Genomic DNA, 21,273 nt, shown 5'->3' on the forward strand with positions numbered 1-21,273 from the left:
CAACATTTCTCATTTCTTTTTAAGAACAGACTTTGTATATCAGCCATCTGCCACTGACTTTAGCCATCAGCCACTACTGAAGCATGGTTTCATCTTTCACTAAAGGATTAGCCCATGCCATTCTCATCTCATATAGTCTTGTTCATCCATATATTTAACACCTTATTTTTAAATGTCTCTTTTCTGGTTATAACATAGAGATTGTTATTCTCAGAGATGATGAGGAGATGATCTGTAGAAATATGAGGAGAGATTCTATTAAATCTCCCAATAAGCTCTGAAAGAGATATAAACTCTCTTTGTTGCGGGTGCAGTTGAATCTCTTCTGTTCTCTTCTTTTGCCAGGAAGATATGAGTGGCTGGAGTGTTTGATTCTATATATAACTAGTTGATGTCAGCTGGATGCCAATCCCTTTGAAGAGGATCAGCCCCCAGTTCGTCTCGGTACTAGGTACCATGCAGATCCAAGCACAAGGCTAGAAACCATCCTGGACCAGGCAGGTCATCCCCATTCATAACTAACTCCTGAAGCTTCAACTAAAGGGTTGAGATCGCTTTTTTCTGCACAACAAAACAATAGGGTAAGTGTATTGTTTCCTGAAATATTTTGACATTGTCTGTCCTACAAACTATCATATAAAAGACATTTACGTAATCTCTTGACTCTGGAACTAAAAAGATGTTTATTTTTCACCTAGTCAGAAATGCACTTTCTTTATTTACAGATGCCAAAGCATCTTGTTTAGTTCCTAAATTCTTTCTTATCAGATTAAGAAACAGGTCAGTATATAATTATTTTTGAGATCATAAAACAATATTTAATTAAAATTAGTTAAGAATTTACATCTTTCAATATAATGTTTAGATGTGAGAAGGCCTAGACCACTGCCACTGATCTTGCTACAGAGTTTATATAGCCAACAAAGTTTGTTCCTTGGGACTTTCTATCCATCAGTACATGTCTTATCATCTGTCTGCTAGTGAATTTTGCACAGTTAAAAACTCAGTATTTCTAAATCAGAAGTAACTGAATTCACTATTCAGCCATTCTGAATACGATATCAGAAATAAAAGTTGGCTAAATTGTGCAAGCTGACTCAACAATGTAAAAATGTGTTGTTTTTTTTCAGCAAGGAAAATCATACCAGAAAATCACAATGTTATCACATTCTGCCATGGTCAAAGAGAGGAAACAACAAGCATCAGCCATTATGGATGAAATACACAGAAATGGTATAGATCTAAAACCAACTTACTGTACATTCGATATCCTCTAGCCCTCCCTAATATATACATTTTTTAATCATAGAGTTTAATTCTCTTACAGCTTTGTCTCTGGGTGTTCTGCCATAAATAATCTTGTGGGAGTATCATACTGCCTATGGTAACTAATCCTTTTGTAGTTGCCTCTTTTCATTTGAAAGCTATTTTCAGACGAACAACTGCTGTGGAGGAATGAAGTAATCTAACAGCTGATGTACATTCTGCTAGGATAGCCTTTCAGAATATTATTTGGGGTTAATAACATGACTTCATTCCATTTGAAAAGGCTATCACACAAGAAACATGCTGAGCTGTCTGTATCTTCTTTTTTGCTCTGTTTCACTTTGCTTTTTTTAAATGAATGATAAAAATATTTGAAACAATTGTTTACAGCTCTCTTCCTCCCTCTAAAATTAATCTTTGGAACTAACAAATTTTACTAGTATTTGGCAGTTCTCTCTAATGCATAGGCACCAATGAATCTTGTATGCAGAAATTTTGCTCTTCCATTGTTGCACTGATGAAAATGTAGGTACTTTTGAAATGGAAGCTTGATTTTCAAAAACAGGTTCTTAAAATWAGGCTTCTAGTGTGAGACTTCCAGAAGCAATGAACTCAGTTGGGAACACAAGTCTGCTTGGTTTTCATTAGCTATGTGCTGGACGCTTTTGGAGACCCTTCCAATCCTATATGCCCATGAAGCCTTTTTTATCATCTATATAAAGGGCTCAATTTTTCAAAAGTGCTAAACACCTGACAAGTCTCATTGAAAACACAGGGAGCTCCATTAATATTAGCATTTATGAAAATCATAAGACTCACATAAGACACTGAACATTAAATTCCAGTACTGAAAATCTTGCTTGTGGTGTTTTGCTCCCAAGATTTTGGGGATGGGTCTGTACCCACTCACTGACCAATGTGACTACAGGGAGAGTAGGACCACAGACATAAAGAATTTAGAAAAAGAAGCTACAAGTTCAAACATCTGGACCTACTCCTTCCAATATTTCAAAAAAATTTTTTTTCTGGGATATTTTCTTAGTGAGAACAGAATCAGGCTGTATATTAGGAGCAGTGTTACAATTATGTCTTAAAAAGCTTTCTTCTAAAGCACTCAAAATAATTATCTCCAAGCAAATAATTTCAGCAACTAGAGATAATTTAAGCAAACACCCTTTCCTTCCTTCCACTCTCCACTGAACACATACCTAGTTTACAAACCAGTCTGCCCTTACTGATCTCTTTACAGCTCCGGGTTTTTTTGTACTATAACCCCAATTAATATATGTGTCTGAATTAGTCTGTAAGCTCTTCAGGGCAGGGAAACTGTCTTTCATATGTTTGTTTAGTACCAGGCACTTCACATGGTAAATGTTCCTTCTATTCATAGCAATACTAATAAATCTACCATACAGCCCTGGAAATCACTGGAGTTATTGGAGAATCTGTGTTAATGCTTGGCATTTGCCTCATATAATCAGTCCTTTTATTATTTATGTATTATTAGATCTGTTGTCAAGTTTAGATTCGTACACATAGGTATGACAGTTTATTCTACAAGATATGCTGTGATGTGTGGCCACTGAGGGCAACGTTAAACTTTAAAGTGTATGTTCTACCTTGGCATCTTCTTTGGATGTCTGGGTTATTTAAATGTTAAAAAATATATGAAATTTCATGAAATGGCTGTGCCGTCAAAGAGTCTGAAATTTATAGCTGTAAAAGCTCAGTGAAATCAATGAAGAAGTAGAAGGATAACCAAAGCCATAATTAGACAAAGTATATGCCAGTTCTTTGGGATGAAATCTGAACAACAAATATATACTCTTGGGAAAATCAGGTAGAAATCTAGTTTTTGAATCACTGAATTCAACTCTCTTCATTTTTGACATTTTATTTTTCCCCTAACTGTTAATTCAACAAACTTAACCTGAGGTCTGAAAGGTGAGCTGCTGTCTTTCTGGGTTTTGCACCACTATTAATAACGAAGGTCCTGCAACTGAAAATTATCTAAAAACTAAGTGTACTGTATCAGCCAGAAAAGAACCTACCCAGTCTCACAAGTCTGTGAGACTCTCCACTGTTAACAGTGGTAAACAGTAACAGAAGATATTTTTTGCTGTAGTGCAAGTCCCTGTGGCTTGGAAAGACACACAGAAAGCACACCTTCTGCATTTTTATTCCAGATCCCTTTTTATTACAATGCTTTCAAATAAACAGTGAAACTGAAACCCCTTATAAAAGATGTTCATAGCAGAAACAGTTGTTGATAAGATACGGAGTCAGCCAAGTCTTTATCAGTATCTCAAATCTTGGCTAGGTTGGTAATGGCTGAAAGTCAGCAGCTCCCTGCTGGCTTGTGGGACATGACTTCGTGTTTTAATGAAGTTCTACATGTCATAAAATGCTGCAATAAAAGACACTAACTGTTAACCTTCTTATGCTCTCAGGACAGAGCCTGCCCTACTAAATCAACATGGGGAATGTAGCTATCTTCTCAATCCCTTGGTTTTTGACTGGCAGACTTGGACTAATCGTGACATTTCTGAGCCTAATTGGTAGACATATATAGACATACATGATTTTTTTATATATATTTTTATATATATATATATATATACACACACACACACATACACATACATATATTTACACATACAGTCTTAAGGAAACCTTTGAACTTCATCAGGTTAGCCTTCAATTATACTTAAGTCTCATGTACAATTCTGCATTATATCTTAAATGCATTCTTCAGTAACTACATGATTTTTACAATAGAGTTATAAATTCTTATTTCTGATACTATGACAAACATATACTATCTGATATTTATTATTAAATGTATAATCCAAATGAAGATATTTAGAAGACTGTAAACTGGAGGATTAAAGGGGGATTAAAGGGTGAATGCAGGAGGAAATATATAAACGAAAAATATTAAATGAAATGTTATGATTTTAAGTGTGGGACAGAGAGGACTTGTCAGGAACAAATGAAGAAATGAAGCTAAAAGGTTAAGATTAGGATTAAACTATGAATTAAACCTCCAGTATTAATTTACAATGTCCATTTATGATTCTTTTTTTCCAGTACATTTGGATATGTTCTTTTTATCATCCTCTAAATATCCTCCTTTTCTCATTCTTCATCACCTTTTCTGCACAGACACTGAAACAATCCCTGTACATATCATAAAACTAGACAGCAGATAAGATTTTAGTTGACAGGAGATTCAAATGAACTTCACACCTATGTTTCTGGGATGCTGCCTGGCTACACAATAGTACACAACTGTGGGTACAAAGTACCCTGGAGCCTAGCTCAGTTAACATTTACAAGAACAGTCCGTATGCAAGGGAACAGCAAGGCCCAAAATAGTTAACATTCAGCATGGCCCAGAAGAATATGAGTGTCTGGACAGAGATATCCAGTCACCTTGCCACCTCAGTCTCACAGGATTTACACACTGCCTACCTTGTGGACAATGAAGGGAAGTTTTCTCTACATGAAAATGTTGCTGATCTGAAGAGTAAATTGCTTACCTCTTACTAATATAAACCCATCCAACAGTCCATACCCTTGCAGTAATCTTGAGAAATTAAAGTTTCAAAATAGAGTTGTGGGTCAAAACTTCAGGCTACAGGCCAATAACTAGTGCACTTATCTCAACCACAGAGCCAAAAACCCACCACTATCTGGCACTGATATGGCATTGGACAAGCTGAGTCATTTTCTTCCATGTTAAGTACTCTTTGTTTTGTAGTTACCTCTTAAATAACAGGGGGGTGTTAGGATTCTTTGCTCATACTATTTTTAAAGCAGAAGTGCATGCTCCTGCTCATGAAATAGTTGGCTTGATCTTGCTCCCGTTAAATCTATTGCAAACATTCAATTGAAATCAGTACCAACAGAAGTGGATCAACAATGATGTAGTCCAGGGCCTGCAAACTTGTTTTGATTTACTAAGTGGAAAACTCAGGCTATAGAGCTTGGGCTAAATATTTAGTGGGCCTATCTCAATCACATTTTCCCAAATGTCAGCAATTCACAATCTTTTTCCAACATAAATTTACCAGGAGATAGTTTTATGCCATGTATTCAAAATGAAACTCCACAAATGAAAATAAAACCCTCTTTTTTCCCCAGCACATGTAATATTAACTTTGACATTATGTGCTTTCTGCAGCTAATTAATTTGTAATGTTAATTCTAAAGTGGACTTCCTGTGTGCTTACCCTGGAAGTAAGATACAATATTTTACATATAATTTTCTTTCATTTAATTTTAATACATTGCAAGAAGTCAATAATTTTAAATCCTATAGATTATGAAAACATCTAAAGAAAGAAGAGCTTATTACTAAGCAAATACCAGAATGTCACTTTGAACTCGGACCAAAGAAACATACTGAACCATTGGTGTAATCCTCAAAGTATGCTGTGCCTTCCTATTTTTCTTCCTGAAGTTTATAAATAACTGAGGAGAACAATTCCAATTAAGAAAACGATAAATATTAATATAAGCAGCAGTAGGAAATTTCTTAAAATTTCTTTTTCTATGTGATCCAATTATTGTTATATTTGTTAAACTCTACTAAGTTCTAAGCAGAAAGAAATTAGTACAAAATAGCCTGTTCAATGTTGACATTACTGTTAGTCTAAGGTCCTAGCTTTATCTATAGGTTGAGGACATCTAGTGAGAGAGTTCAGTTGATCAGCATCAGCTTGCTCTTTGCCACCAGCATCCCAATTTCCAGAACATTTCCACAGAGATGACCAGTAAAGTTTCTGATATTCAGAGTTCTCCATCTACAGTCCCAACTGATCTCCCCTCTCCCTGTTTGTGCATCTTCATTTTCAAAGCCCCTAAGAGGTCACTACACAAAAAACAAAGAAGCAGTTTTTCCCAAGCAGTGAACAAAGCAACATTGCATCTAGTAATTCAGTTCCTGGTAGCTGTAAAGTTTTGAAAAGAGTTTGCTTGCAACTTTCCTGTTAGAGAGAATTAAAGAAAAAAAAAAAGTTCTAAATATACTGCAGGAAAAATAGACCACAATTGTTCATAATGACTTAAAGAGGGGAAGAACTCCTAGAAGCATATTTTAATTCTTTGTTAGGTCTCTCATTTTCATAACCTTGAGCTTTATTCTGAAGGCCTCTTCAAAAATAGTGAAAAAATATTATTTAGTAGAGAATTTCAAACACAAACTTTTCTTAAAGTACAAGCATGCCCTGGATTTCAAAAGAAAGCTGAATATGAATGAATCATTGAACATTTATAAGCAATAAGAAACAGGTACATATGTTTAAAAGCTACCTTCTTCCTCTGTCCAATCCAGGACACACAAAGTTAATTAAAGGTTTGATCTGGGAACACAAAGATCAGCTGGATTTTTGGTACTGATTTCAGCAGAAGCAAGGTTTTACTAACTATGAAGACACAGTGTGCAGGACACTACAGACCTGATTTTCAGAACAGCTGAGTACCATTCAACTGAAATAAATTAGGAGCAGGGGGTACTTAGCATCTTCAAAAATCAGCTTTGTAGTTTTCAACACCGTGCTCCAAAGTTTTGGAAGAGTGACTAATTTCACTAACAATGTATGAAGATATGTTATGTGTTAGATATGTATGCGTTGATATGTTGTTGGATTTCAGGTGCAGGGTGTGCAAGAATAAGAACTTAAGAAAACAGGCATGTATTAATCCATTCTGTTGCAGACTCACCCAGCTTAGACCTCGGAAAAAAGGTCAGCACTCCCAGAGATATCATGGTAGAGGAACTATCAACACTCAGCAACAGAGGCGCAAGACTCTTTAAGAGACGTCAAAGGAGATCTGACAAATACACATATGAAAATTATCATTATGTAGCAAACAAGCCAAGAAATGTGAGTATTTTATAATAACTTCTTAATAAAACACACTGAGACTGGCTTGGGATCCCCTTGGTGTTCATGATACATGTTGTGCATAATTTGTCTGTAGCTTCAGGAAGAATAATAGAAAAAACCTGTATTACAACGAGGCTAATATGAAATGAGACTGTGTATCTTTTGGAATTCCTATAGAAAAATCAAAAATCTGAAGATCATAACGCTTAAGATTCAGATTCAGATCATTCTCATTCCAATCTGACTCAGGTTACTAGTGATCAGAGTACTTATCCTGTAACAACTGACTGATTGACTATTGAAAATTAACTAGTTGATGATATTCAAAAGGTTGGATGAAACAGTAGTCTGTTTCACGTAGCCAGTATTTTTTTAAAATAGGTTGGTGGTCTCAAAATGAGACTCAGGCAGCAGAATGACTCTCACAACTGGCACTAATACACTCCTGTCCTGACTGTCTCAACAAAGAGATAAAGGATGAAACTTGTCACAGAGAGAGAATTGCTCTTTGAACTAATCCCTCAGGAACTGGGTTAAAGCATGAGCGATACCTTGGGAATTCTCATGGCAGGAACTAAATGCACCTGACATTTGTCTCATCTGTGACTTTTGCAAAATACTTAAACTTTTTGCTTAATCTCTGAAAATAGGGACAAAAACATTCATAAATTTTACCTAGCTCTCAAATGTGCTGCAAGGTTTAATTATTTGAGCATGAATACTCTGTGCCCAATCTAATTCAGCATATAAGTGGCCCCTTTAATTCCAGTGCAATTTCAAGTCCTTACTGTGCTAAATTCTGCTTCTCAGTTACACGTATGCATCCCCACTGATTTCAGATGTGAAAGTATGTGACTAAGGAGCAGAATTAGTCCCAGTACTTTTAAGCTGCTTTGAAGAGGAAGAGAAATAAGTAAGTGCTGCAAAGGTTAATTATTATTAATTAACCTAGAAATTTTTTCTTGTGAAACAGAGATTCCCTTTCCACAGAATCTTTTACAGCTAACTTGAGGTGATGCTACAGGTGTGTTAGTACCTACCCCCAACAGAATCCATAAAAGAAAGACCTTGACTGAATTTTTCTTTAATCAAAAACTTCACTTACAATAATAAAAATAGTGACCACATAATGTATTGTTGTGATGTAATCTAAAGTTTGTATTGGTACAACTAGGAGATGAGTAATTCATTACACAGAACAGCAAAGCACCAAATAGTTTACTCAGATTGTGTCAAGTATTACTAATGAAAACACACACATACACATGCATGCATGTGCATGCACACATACTTGTAATTAATCAGAAACATTGACGGACGGTAATTCATCAGTCTAAGGAAACCTTTTGTCTAGTTGCACCTCAGAAGGAGGCTCTGGTAGCAGAAAATAAGAGAGCCATCTCTAGTTTACATTGTCCATGATAATCACAATGTTGAGGGATCTTACAACAGTCAGAGAGGCTGTTATTGGAGCCGAGTTCCACATTTACAGTATCGCAGCTGAAATCTCTAAAATAGTATTTTTGTTCCATTGTTAAAGAAGGAATCTATGATTTGTTGGCTGTAAAGGTAAATACATTTATAATTCTGTGGCCTTTACATTTTCCACATAAAAAGTGAATTTATGTTCTAATATCCTGTGTCATATAAGAAAATGTTTTACATTTCTTTTTTTATGGTGCAACTAATTCACACTTGTCTGGTTATTCATTCAATAGAAATTAAATTACATACTAGGGACCAAATGGAATCATGCTTGGGTTTTTATGAATCTGCATTTTCACAAAAGAAATATTGTACAAAAAATGAATAAATCTACTGAACACCCAAAACTAAGCCTATTATTTAGAAGACTATGAATAATGTTCCCCCCCCCAAGACCACCTCTGTTCAAGTCTGCTGGAATAAAGATGCATTAAATGGAGTCCTTTGGAAAACTGCACCTGAAAGCATGCAGCTGTAGGTACTGAGGCATGAACTTGTTGACCTATGGTTTAATATTTTATCTGAACAAAAAGAGAAATCTGAAGGATAGACCTTAGTCTGCTGTTTGTCAGTAAGCCTCTCTTAGAATTAATAATTTCTGTCAATTGAAGTTGGGGAGTTGAGATTTTCAAAGTCTGTGGGCAAGATGCAACAGTTTGGCTTAATTAAATCTGTAAATACCAATACACTTAAAAGCAGCCCTAAAATTTTAAGCTTTTAACTACCACTTCCAGAGGGAAATATTCAGTCAAGAGCTCCTCCGTCTGCTACTACACACCAGCTTTCACTCCACTGAGTATTAGAAACTACACAGATGAAGTTAATTCTGAACACATCATCAGTCTCATCAGAATTTCTGTAGCCATTTCTGTGTTTTTGCTACAGAATTTGACATAGAACAGTTCGCCTCTCATCTACTTCCTCCCTGTTATTTCCCACAAAAATATATGGAGTATGCATCTTGTACAATCAGTATGACATTCTGACATGAATAAACAGAAGAAATGATGCCTCTTTGGATTCTGTTTCCCTCCCTTAAAATCCCGTTTAGCCATCACTGGTGTTATCTTCATCATCTTTATGATTTTGGCCACCACAGTTAAAATAATCTTTCCAACATGCTTCAGAATGGTCCAAAACATACTGCCTTGATCTTTTTTTGTTTCAAGTTTAAACAAGTATTATTTGTTTGCTTTCCTACTTTAAGAAATTCTTACTTTAAAACAGTCTGTATTTAAATTACTTTTAGACTATGTGTCATAGCTAAAATAAGATACTGACTTCTTATGAGACTCTGATTCTATATTTAAGCAACAATGATTAAGTCTTTAGATGTTTCCTTAGAACCGATGACCTGCTAGGAGGGTGGAAAATAACAGCCTATCATTAATCTCCAGAAAGTGGTCTGCACTGGAGTTGTTATTTCTTTTATAAATAAAGGAAAAGAAAACCCCAAACAAAAGCAGTCTGACAAATGTGGTGAATTTTCAACTGATATAGGAAGAAAAGCTTTGAAGAATCAGTGCTTTGAAACTCAAACTGCTCAAACCTGCCAGATTTCTTGAGTTCTCAGGTAGAAAGGGTGCCCAGTCTGGCAATCACAGTTTCTAGTGTCTAGTGATCAGAGGGCCACACATCACTGGCCTCCTTGCCAATGTGACGAGATCTACTGTTTGCTGTGAGTTACACAGCCTGTGGGCACAGGTAGATATTGTGATGACCGGAGCAGGCAGCAGAATGGATGAACTCTTCTAGTAGACTGCATATTAATGTATTTTTCCCTCAATCAATAGGTCACAAACTTAGGAAAAGGTCATATAACTCAAATGGATTGTATGAGCCTTCAGGAGTTTTGTTGATCCAGTTCCCAACACCCACAACCCTTCGAACCAAGCATTCACACTCTTGTGATATAGACATTTAAATTGTACTGGGATACAATTCTTATTGATAAATTATTTGCTTTTGCTTACATAGTCAGTGTAAGAGAGTTGTGAAACTGTTTCATCTTTCAACTAACAACCAGAAAACCCTGAGTAATGGTATCTAGCAAACAGGGTACCAAACAGCAAGGCAGTATGCCTCTGGAGAACGTATCCTGGGTCTCAGACCTGGGATGTAAATTGGGGCAATACTCCACCTCTCAATAGAGAATCATTATGGATCTCTATGTTTGCCTGGGCTATTATTGGTATTTATTTCTATTTGAATACAGCGTGGCGAGCCCATACAGAGTGTTAAAATGGATGGCCTCAGTGTTGAAGGAATTCCCCAGCATGCCCCAATGACACCTCCTAATACACCTGATCCCCGGAGCCCACCACATCCTGAAAACATTGCCCCAGGTAATGTATATGTTTTTGGATCTACAATAGAGTTAGTACTCATTTTGCAGCAGAGAAAGGAGTTCTTTATACAACAGTATCATTAACAGGAATTAACAGGTAAGAACTAATCTTAATCTCCCACAGAAATGTAAGGCAGTGCAGTTTACTTGCTTCTGTTCATTTTCAAAGATTTGCCTTTCAAAGATATGCCTTTTGCACTACTTTTCCCCAAATTTAAAACACACATCAATATCAATAGAGACTGCTCCTCTATTTATTGGTCTGGTTAAGGTAAGAAGCAGTTACGTCTTCTGAATGAATACTGAGAAAAAGATCCTCGGATCTTAAATCAAATTAATATACTGATTTGTCTTCACCAAATCTTAGTTTCTAATCTGCAATAAACTTTTCAACTGTCTGGAAGTTACCCACTGCAGTTTAATTGTCCATAAATGTAAATCTGAAGTCACTGTGAGTTTTGCTAGAATCCTTTACAGAGAAGTAACTGAGAAGGGAATTTGCCTCTGGCTGTATAGACTGTTCTGCATTATTTAAGTCCTTAACTGTGAGGGTACTGTTGTCTTTATTTAAAGCAGTGAGCTACAGGAAGGCCTTATTTTGTATTCTTTAAAGACTAGAGAAGGCTAATTTGTTTTAATTAATTTATTCAGTGATATAGCCCTTCTTCCTGTTTATGAATTATCCATGAGCAGACTATGGTTTTTACAAATTCATTCTTTGTTTAGAATTATTCAATGCATGTTTTGTGCAGACCTTTTACAGGCTATGTAAACTAGGTCAGTGCTACTCTGTTAGTGACTGCTGAGACTCTCTGCATCCACAAGCCAAATACAATGCAAATAGAAGTAATCTACTTCCATTGCTAAGACATGAAAGAAATCTTTGACCTTCTTGTAGGCAACATGTATTTGTTTCAGTTCTGGCAAAAGGAGTAGGTTTTAAAGCACAAGGTTTTTTTAAGTTTATATAAGGAAATTGGGCTAATTTAAAGAGCTAGATATACAGCAAGGTTAAAAGGGAGGAAGAGATTTCCCTCATTTTTCAAATAAATAGTATAACTCATACAGGACAATACCTTGCTCATTTTAATACTTCAAATTGTACCTTAAGGTCTGTTCCCCCCCCCCCCCAATATTTATTCTTGCCATATTGTACTTGGCTTTAGAAGAAAACACACTGAATATGGAATTTACTTGCCTAGTAAAATTCTGATTGGACCCTGACCCTCAGATGATAATGCAGAGAAAACAAATGATTCTTCACTTTTTTAGAGGATGAAAGGTGGAGAGAAAAAGTTAAGTTGGACATTTTAAAGCATCTAACAGAGGCAGAGACAAAAACTCAATTATAATGGCTGTGATCCTAAATCTTTTTAATGCTTTTAGAAAATCTCACCCAAAGACTATAGAATTATCTTAATGTTAGCCAAAAGGCTGTTTTTAAATTCTTTTTGTTTATTCAGCCCAAGGGCTGTGTAGTTATACTTTGGTTTCAGACAGATACTTATGATGCTAAAATTAAGCTTAAATAAAACTAAAATAAACTATCCTTAGCCTCAGAGAAGAGTGAAATACTTTGGAGTGATTATCTAAAAGGCTATAAATACCCCTCTGCCAGCTTTCTGTTTGTGTAGCTTTGGGCAAGCCACTTGATTCAATTGTTCAGTTTACCTCACTGTGAAATAGTTGTATATTACTTCCTATTTACAAAGGATGGTGGTAAGGATGCAAAAAAGACAATGTATTATTATAACAATTTTGCCTTGATCTCCTTGTAGGATATTCTGGACCACTGAAAGAAATTCCTCCCGAAAAGTTCAACACTACTTCTGTGCCAAAGTATTATCAATCTCCCTGGATAGAGGCCATTAGAGATGATCCAGAGCTACTGGAAGCTTTATATCCCAAACTCTTTAAACCTGAAGCAAAGCCAGAACTGCCTGACTACAGGAGCTTTAACAGGTAATTCTGAATAATGTAAAGAAGAATTATTATGAAGTGGAATGTTTCCACCAGATGCAAAACAAACAAACAAACAAACAAACAAAAAACCCTACCACCTGTGTTTGCAAGCATATGCATAAATATGAACACATGCCCAGATTACAAGAAGCATACAAGAGCCTTAAGAGGGAAACTAGTCTCTCTGTACAGTACAAATTAAGTTCCAGAACCAAGAATATAAGATGAACGTTGAAAGTATTGAAAGAAAGAAAAGTAAGAGAATCCAGTGTACCCAATAAATAGGAAACACAGGATATAACAATGCTTCAAACCTCTTTCAGTATTTCTGTTGACTTTGGTGGGTACCAGATCATGATCTTCTAAGACCTATCAGGGAGACTTTCAGTTAAAATTTGGCTTGTAAACTGTATACTGCAGACAACTCACACTCAACAGACTTATTTTTTAGGGAATGATAGTTCAAGGAGCTTTTATCAACCAATCCCTCACTCCAAGAAGTTAACAGCTTTCATATTTTATTATTCTTAACATTTTTAAATATCTTCTACAACCTTTGATAACAAATTAATAGATATCACTTTAAAAGCAGGAAAATAGAGCAACCAAAATTAAAAAAAGCAGTTACCAGATAAAAAGTGCTGTATTTGGAGCTGAGGGGGAACTGAGAGTAAAGTTATTTACATAGTAACTAGTATACTGAGGCTTTCAGTGGAACTTCTTGATATATTGACATTTGTTGGGTTTTGCAGCTATTTTGGAAGTTTTAAAACACACCCTTGCTTAAGTCTTTTGCTTTCATTCATACCATGCACAGTATCTTTATTTACTGAAATCACAGACAAATTTTCCTTAAATGGCCCTTGGAGAGGTCCAGACAGCTCAGTCAAACCAAAACCCTTCCCCAAAACACCAGGTGGCAATCTGCTGAAAAAGAAAATAGTTCAGAGCGATATAAACTTAGAGAAAAATCTCACAATATCACTTGTGTTCTATAGTAGAGGTGGGCCTCAACTATGAGTGCAAGGAGAAAAAACTCCATTGTTCAACATCAAAACTAGCCTACAGACACTATACTAATTTTGACTTCCCAACAGCAACATACATCACCATGTTAATAATTAAGTCTATGTGGCACATTCTCCTCAGAAAACAAAATAACAAATACATATCAGAGAGATGTGGCCACAGCTGCTAACACTGAAACAGTAACAGCACAGTTTACGTACTATGGTTATTGTAATCACAAAAAAGTCTAAGACTTATATACATAGAAGTAGAGAGAGAAATCAGTCAAGAGATTGAATGTCAAGCATGCCAGTCATTACTGTGAAAGAAAAGATCAAAAGTGACACGCAGGCCCCATTAATAGTGGTATGTGTCTTATGATCTTAATGCTATGTGATGGCTTCTTTGTGGATTTTTAGCTGCTTTGTGGTGCCAGATTCTGTCAGTTGCCCTCTTCACAACACTAACTGTTCAGATTTCTTTCTATGATGATTTTCTCTATATATGACGTGGCAGAACTGTGGCTCATCACAGTCCAAATATCTTGAACATATGTCCATTTAAACAAGCAAAGGGTTGATAGTCTCCCTCATAACTGCCATAAAAAATAGAACTGGGCACTTAAATCCAGGTCCAGACTGCAAAACCGGTAAATTCAAAATGCAAGGCACAGAGATGCATTATATGCTATTTTAAACAAAACCAGTGCCCTCCTTCTCACTGAAAAAAAACACACATTTGAAACAAAAATGAAATAAAAGAATGTCTGGTAAACCTAGAAAAGCTGTTTGATACATACAATACGTTTAGATTTATGCTTATTAGCAAGAAGGACTAGATCTAGAAAGAAAGCAAGATTTTGCAACACTGAACTTCAAGATAGTAGCCCTTAAGATTTCACAGCCCTGAGTTAGGTGCCTACACTCCTAAAATGCATAGGAGAGTGGGTTGCCTGATTATGGGATTCAAAACAGCCAGTACACTGCTATGTCAAGCTAGTCACAGAAAACATTAAAGAGAAGACTAAATATGACTTAAATTCCTCTCTTTGTCCAAGACTATCAGCACCTAATTCCAGCTGCCTATCTTAGATCAGGGCTACATTAAGGACTTCCTTTCCTGAAACAGAGCAAGGGTCACAGGTATTCTTTTAAGATGTGTATTGAGAATAAGGTTCATTTCTTTGGCAAGAGCATTTTCCTAGGATGTGGCTAGCTTGGGTTTTATTTCTTCATGAATGTTAAACCCTGAGGAGAGGTATGACCACCTGGTCCCCGGCTTTTCCAGAGAAGAGGTGGGGACATCCTTGCCTTATTAAGACCTGTGACACTGTACAGCATATAATGAACCTCTGGGCCAGAGGGAGTATACATCCTCTCTCCTTAGCTAAGCAATTATGAAGCTCACTTAGGGAAAGAGAAACCTGGGCCTTCATTTGAATTCTCATGCCTTTTCATGCATTTTCTTTAATTATTGCTTACAATAAATGAAGTAAGCCGATTTAGGAGCAGAAAACAGAACCTGCATCTCTCTGCTATTAGTTGTGTCCCCTGATGTCCATACTAAGAGTCATACTCTGTCTGACCCAATTAATTCTGTATTTTGGGTAGCTTTGGGCAGTAAAAAAGCTTCAAAATAAAGGCCTTCATTCCCCCTGGAATTATTATAGGTAAGCATTTAGGTCCACTCCTACAAAGTGGACCTACACCTCATACAAAGTAATATTCTCAGACTGAAGAAACCCCAAATCTCTTGCAAAACAGCTCTAGTCACCTACTATTATAATAATAGTCACCTATTATTATTAGACACTGAGGTTCAACACTACTTGCCATTGTTTTTGAGCAAAGGTGCCACGATGTACTGTTTTGCTCAAAACTTGCTGCAGTAGCATATTATGTGTGTTTTCACAGGTGAAAGTTTAGGCAAAAGATTATTAATTAGGTAATCACAGATAAATTTTGGCATAAGATAGATGCAGATGCCAACATGGATAAGATAATGGCAGATGTGAGCGTTTGCACAAGAAAAACATTGGCACCTCAGGAATTTAGCAGCCTATGGGCTTTGTGTGTAGGTTGGGACCTCTGGGACTTAATGTGCCTAGATCCCACTAAGTCATTCTGTGCATCTAGGTCACAGCATCACTGATTTCTTTAATTGTAGTCTTAGAGAGAAAGCAAAGGATAGCATATTAAACTGCTGAAGTGTGATATAATGATATCATTTTGTTATTAGTGCCGGTATCAAGGCTATCATGCTTTGTCATTCAGTAAAATACCATTATGTTTATACTTCTGCAAAACACTGGTACAGTCACCATTAATCGGTAAGGGAGAAGTTAACAGTGAGTGTGACACGTAGGACTCCCAAAGGAAATGGCCTGAGATTCTTTTGGTAGTATATGTTAAAAAGGAAGTCAGATTCAGGTTCCCTGCAGCTTCCCTTGTTCCTAGACAAACTGTAAATGCAACGGGACCTTAGTAGCTACGGAAGCCTGATGTGTTGGAACACACCGACACAAGGATGACTTACAAGTACAGTATATGCAGAACCAAACAGCATTCAGATTTTTTCTTCTGCTGCCAGCAATGAAGAGCACACTCAAGACCATGTATCAGTGCAAGTTTCACCATTAACTTTAGTGTAAGCAGAATCAGATCTAAGGAATTCAGAGGTACTAGTCTGGGTCTGGTAGGCATTTTACATTGCAGGGACCTGGCAACGCTGGCAGGCTTTTGGAGGAAGAAGTGGTGGCAGCAAATATCAAGAGCATTTGCCTTTGGAGGCAGGGCTTTCTGTGAGACAGCCAGTAATGGTTAAACAGTAGATAGCACTAGGCAGAGCGCATGATCAGAGAAACTGGGTTCTGAGGATCTCTGCAACTGACTCTTCAGACAAGGCTACTACTTTCCCCCTCCTGGATGAAAATGAACCTGTGCTACAGGGGAAATGCTGCAAGACAGGGCCAAGCCATCTGACTTATCTTGGAAGTTAATTCCTGTTAGGATTGAAGAGCCTTTTACTGGTGGAAAAATTTCTTGGCTCTTTTACCAGTGTGGAAGCATCTAGTCAACATCTGTAGGAAAGACAGCATGAATCTACATTTGTTGAGGAGTTTGTTGTATTAATTAATTTAGCACCTTTATTCCATCTGCTTTCCTGGAGCTGGAGAAAATGCCAAAGGTAGGATTAAGTGTGACATACAAAGCACTACATCTTGCTCACATAAGACAAGCAAGTCTGACAGGTTCTGCCTCTTTTACTGGATAAAATCTTGCTCAGCTTTCTCGCTTTGCAAAGACTACTGTTTCAACAACACTGAAGGAATCCAGTCTATCTGGACTGGGCTCTGCTTTATTGATTAATGAATTCTGAATCCTACTGTAAAAATCCTGAGATCCAGATCCTCTAAGTAATTTCGGGTGCCTAACTCCAAATGATGGGAGATTAGTGGAAGGTGGGTGCTTAGCCAGTTCTTTGGCACCTGAATACCTTTGAGAAATTGGCACTAGCTCTTGCATTAAGATACCAATAACCTCTGAGCATTTTGCAGGGTCAGGTCCTCTGCTCTTATATTTTTGTTTTTGCAGAGAAATAACAATAAGCAGAATTTTTTGGGACTGCTAGTCACATTTTTAAATGCAAAAGTCATATTTTGGGAAATGATGTAATTGAAGGTGCTAATCCAATGCAGTTCTAATATTTCTTCAAACTTTCCCAAATATTCAACTACAAGCAGTCTCCCATCTTGAGGCAATATAACACTCAATAAGAAAGACTAAAAAAATACAAGAAGCCCTGCTAAAATAACAGTTAAAAATAAATATGGTTGTGTCTCATATTGTTAAATCATGTATCTACTTTTTAGGAATATGCAAAGTGAATATTAAAAATCTTGTTACACTTCCTGGTGCCACTTCCTCTGGTTCTGAACCAGGATTTCCGTCCTTACTGTGAGGAACGACTAGTGTAATTTTTTAGACATGAGTTTTAGGCTTCTATACAATGAATCAGCGCTCAAGTGATATAGTTGATCTGCACACAATATAGGTCATTACAACACCATGTCATCAGACAAATCATTGCTCTCAGAAATATACTGCTGCTGTGAACAAAAATTAACATCTATTAGCCAATTATTGTACTCTCCTTCATGTTGATTATCATGTGCTTCTGCAAAGCATGCAGGGATGTATAATTCTCTGAGGCCAGACTTTGTAAAGAAACTACATGTTTTTGTTCACACAAAAGCTGTTTGAATTTTCATAAAAAGCCATCCTATTTGCGTTACCTATACAAATTTGCTGTATTTAAATGCAAAAAATATTCCAAACAGGAAGTTTTACACTATAAAATTGTTTTGCTTTTTTTTATACAGCTATTATTGTTCTATTCATATTGATAATCCCTTTAATTTACCTATTGATGAGAACTAAATGTTACAACAATGTGAGAATGTATATCTCAATTGGAGCAGCAATTATAACAATCTTTATCATCCTGTAAGATGTAGATCACTACACTCACTCTGTACCAATTACCAAGCAATTAGTTTTAATCAGTATCATATGGTATTCAATTCGACATTGTGACCTAGAAGACAGTTTCACAAGAAACACTTGATACCACAGGCACTTTGTATAAAGAATTCCCTTTGACCACAAGATTTTAATGCATGGACTGGCTGCTGCGGCAAAATCTAGTCTTATATTAATTTGATAAAAAGTTACAAAGCTTAATCCAAAGCAGTCCTCTTTTCTACTCATGTGTGCATGCCCAGAACTTTCAAGATTTTTATCTTGCATGGATTGACCTTTGGAGTTAACACTTGCCCTTTTGCCAAAAGTTGCTCATACCAAAATTCAGTGAATTATCTGTGCAATGCCAGAGCAGTGTAATTTTTTTTAGATCACACAGTTTCATTTTTCTGAATTCATCATTTTATTTTAGTGAACTTAATTATCTATAGATTTTGTTTTATCTATACTTGCCTTGGTGAAAAGCCTAGTCAAATCTTCAATTGGTCTCTTTTAGTTCCTGTTGGTGTTCATTTCTCCGGTTTTTTGCTAGAATACCTGGAGCCACTGGAAATCTACACCAGCAGATCTGTTGTTCCATATTAAACTCACAAAGCCTACAAAGGCTGGTGAAATCCCACTTCAACAGAAATTCACTTTCACTGTATATGTAGATTTGCAGAAATCAGGCATTCTTGTGTGGCTGAAAAATCTTACAATCTTCTTTACTGGCCAGAATATATCCCAGCTAAGTTATGCAGCTGATCAAAATGCAAAGCACATGCAGTATTCTGTTTGGTCAGAATCAAAACTTTGCTTATACAAAAGATTCTGGAAAAAAGTGAGAGAAAAATGCACCTACTTCTTCTCTACCTAGAAACCAGCAAATATAAAAGAACCATGGAAGATATCTGAAAATACTGTTATTTTAAAATACTTGCAGATGGAAGTAACAGTCAGTTCCTGCTTAGTATTTCATATCTTTTGGTTTCTCAGGCTTATCATCTGAAGGAACATTTACATTTAAATAACATGAAAAACACTGGCAGTAGATAATAGGCCAATTTCAGCCTGTACTTCAAGGTTTAGTTACATAAATATTTTCTGCAGCAACAAAGCTGGTGCAAGAAGTCCTCACCCATTCCCCTCCTTTCCTAAGGCTGCTGTCTTTGGCCATTCCTTTCTGCTTCACATTACACATTACTGCCTCCTTACTTTTATTGCTACAGTTCTTTGAGGGTAACAATATAAACCAGACTGCTGAAACAATTTGGATTTAAAAATGCTCCTTTGACTTGAAAGACTTTTTTTAAATCCAGACCACTTAAGTGATCAAGTTTATTATTGCACATCCCACATACATTTTTACTGGTGCAACAATATGGTGCTGAAATATAGTGTAGTGGGAGGAACAAGCAGCTGGGGATAGGAGAAAATGGGGTGAGAACATCTTAAGCTAGCTATGTGCTACAGAGAACGTGTTGTCAAACTATGCTTTCAGACTTATCAACTTACCACCTACAAAAAAGTTCAGTGACTGTGAATCACCAATGACAAGGTTTTTTTGCAACATTTTTTTTTCCTGGCTTTTCTATCCATTGGTAACTTTGAAGATGGTTTAAAATGAGCATGCATCTAAAGGAGAATAAACCGGATCTTAAAGAGAATTTGTCAGAAAAATAATGAGCGTACTTTTCCCAAAAGCTTGAAAATGTCAACAAGAAATTATATTAAATCTCCATCATTAAAGTACCTTCTATCCTTTTCAGGTCCTGAGAGAAAGAGAAAACAGGTATTTTTTTAAATCACATTTTACTTTTATTTCTCTAATATCTGCAGAGTTGCTACTCCCTTTGGTGGTTTTGAGAGAGCATCAAAGCTGGTCAAATTCAAGGTACCAGATTTTAATCTACTGATGCTACATGATCCCAGATTCATGATCCTTGCAAACCCTCTTGCTACCAGGAGGTCCTTCAATAGGACTCCTAAGGGATGGACATCCGAGAATATTCCTGTAGTGTTCATTCAGCCTTCAGATTCCAACACTGTTCCAGAAACAGAGGACCTGTGACAGAAGCTGCACTCTGTATCATACAAATCGCTGAAAGCTGAATATCCATGTATTACTGTTCCAAATATAGCTAAAGGCTACTGACAACATCTTTCCTTGGTAGTTCAAGTATAAGTAATAACGTCTGATACAGTATCTCTTTTCTGGCATCTAATTTCACCCATCAACATAATATAAATAAAGTAATTTGGCAAGTACTGACTGAGATATTTTTACTTGTGCTTGTATGTTCCTCTTTTACTTGAGTGATAACTAGAATTTGTCTAAAATATTTGTCTGTCATTTAAGAACAGGTGCATTAAGAAGAATGACACCAACATCAAGGGAATTGATAGGTATGCTGATTCTGGTAAAATAACTGAGTAATATGACAGATTTACTCAGTGCACTCCTAGTACTGCCTGCTCAAGATGAACTCTGAGAAATGAACCTTTTTTTCCCCAGCCCTGCTTCAGCCAAAGTTAAACAGAATTTTGTCATTACTTCAGTGACAGCAAGCTTAGGCTCTTCTTTTTTGACTCTTACTCAGCTTTAATTATGGGCATCAATATCCATGTCACATGGGTATGTTTACAGAAAATGCAGTAAATCTGGCTATGACAAAGATTACATGCTGGTATGAAAAAGTACAAAGGTATTTCCTGGATGATTTTAGAACATTTGTGTTAATCACAACTAAAAAAACCCCACCAATGACTGGTTATGTCAAATTAGTATCAC

General features: G+C 36.4%; 1 protein-coding gene across 2 annotated transcripts; it reads left to right on the forward strand.

Annotated features, from left to right (window-relative positions):
* The first annotated feature begins 420 nt into the window (after positions 1–420).
* Positions 421–20,747, forward strand: MYOZ2 (myozenin 2). 2 transcript variants are annotated; one of them, XM_026081439.1, is made up of 6 exons: positions 421–581; positions 1,131–1,233; positions 6,988–7,157; positions 10,861–10,990; positions 12,771–12,954; positions 20,322–20,747. In XM_026081439.1, the coding sequence occupies exons 2-6, from the start codon at positions 1,158–1,160 to the stop codon at positions 20,551–20,553; spliced, it is 792 nt and encodes a 263-aa protein (XP_025937224.1). In that variant the 5' UTR covers positions 421–581; positions 1,131–1,157; the 3' UTR covers positions 20,554–20,747. The 2 variants fall into 2 exon arrangements, with proteins under 2 accessions (XP_025937224.1, XP_025937226.1); XM_026081441.1 differs by having other exon boundaries at positions 458–581; positions 6,925–7,157.
* Positions 20,748–21,273: the final 526 nt, after the last annotated feature.

Source organism: Apteryx rowi, unplaced genomic scaffold (genome assembly GCF_003343035.1).
Source record: "Apteryx rowi isolate R43461 unplaced genomic scaffold, aptRow1 scaffold_55, whole genome shotgun sequence".
NCBI lineage: Eukaryota > Metazoa > Chordata > Aves > Apterygiformes > Apterygidae > Apteryx > Apteryx rowi.

Excerpts from the sequence above, each read along its gene's own strand:
- MYOZ2 (XM_026081439.1), top strand. The coding sequence starts at position 1,158 with ATGTTATCACATTCTGCCATGGTCAAAGAGAGGAAACAACAAGCATCA. Across the intron at positions 7,158-10,860 it reads TAGCAAACAAGCCAAGAAAT|CGTGGCGAGCCCATACAGAG; the intron begins GTGAGTATTTTA and ends ATTTGAATACAG. Across the intron at positions 12,955-20,321 it reads GACTACAGGAGCTTTAACAG|AGTTGCTACTCCCTTTGGTG; the intron begins GTAATTCTGAAT and ends TAATATCTGCAG.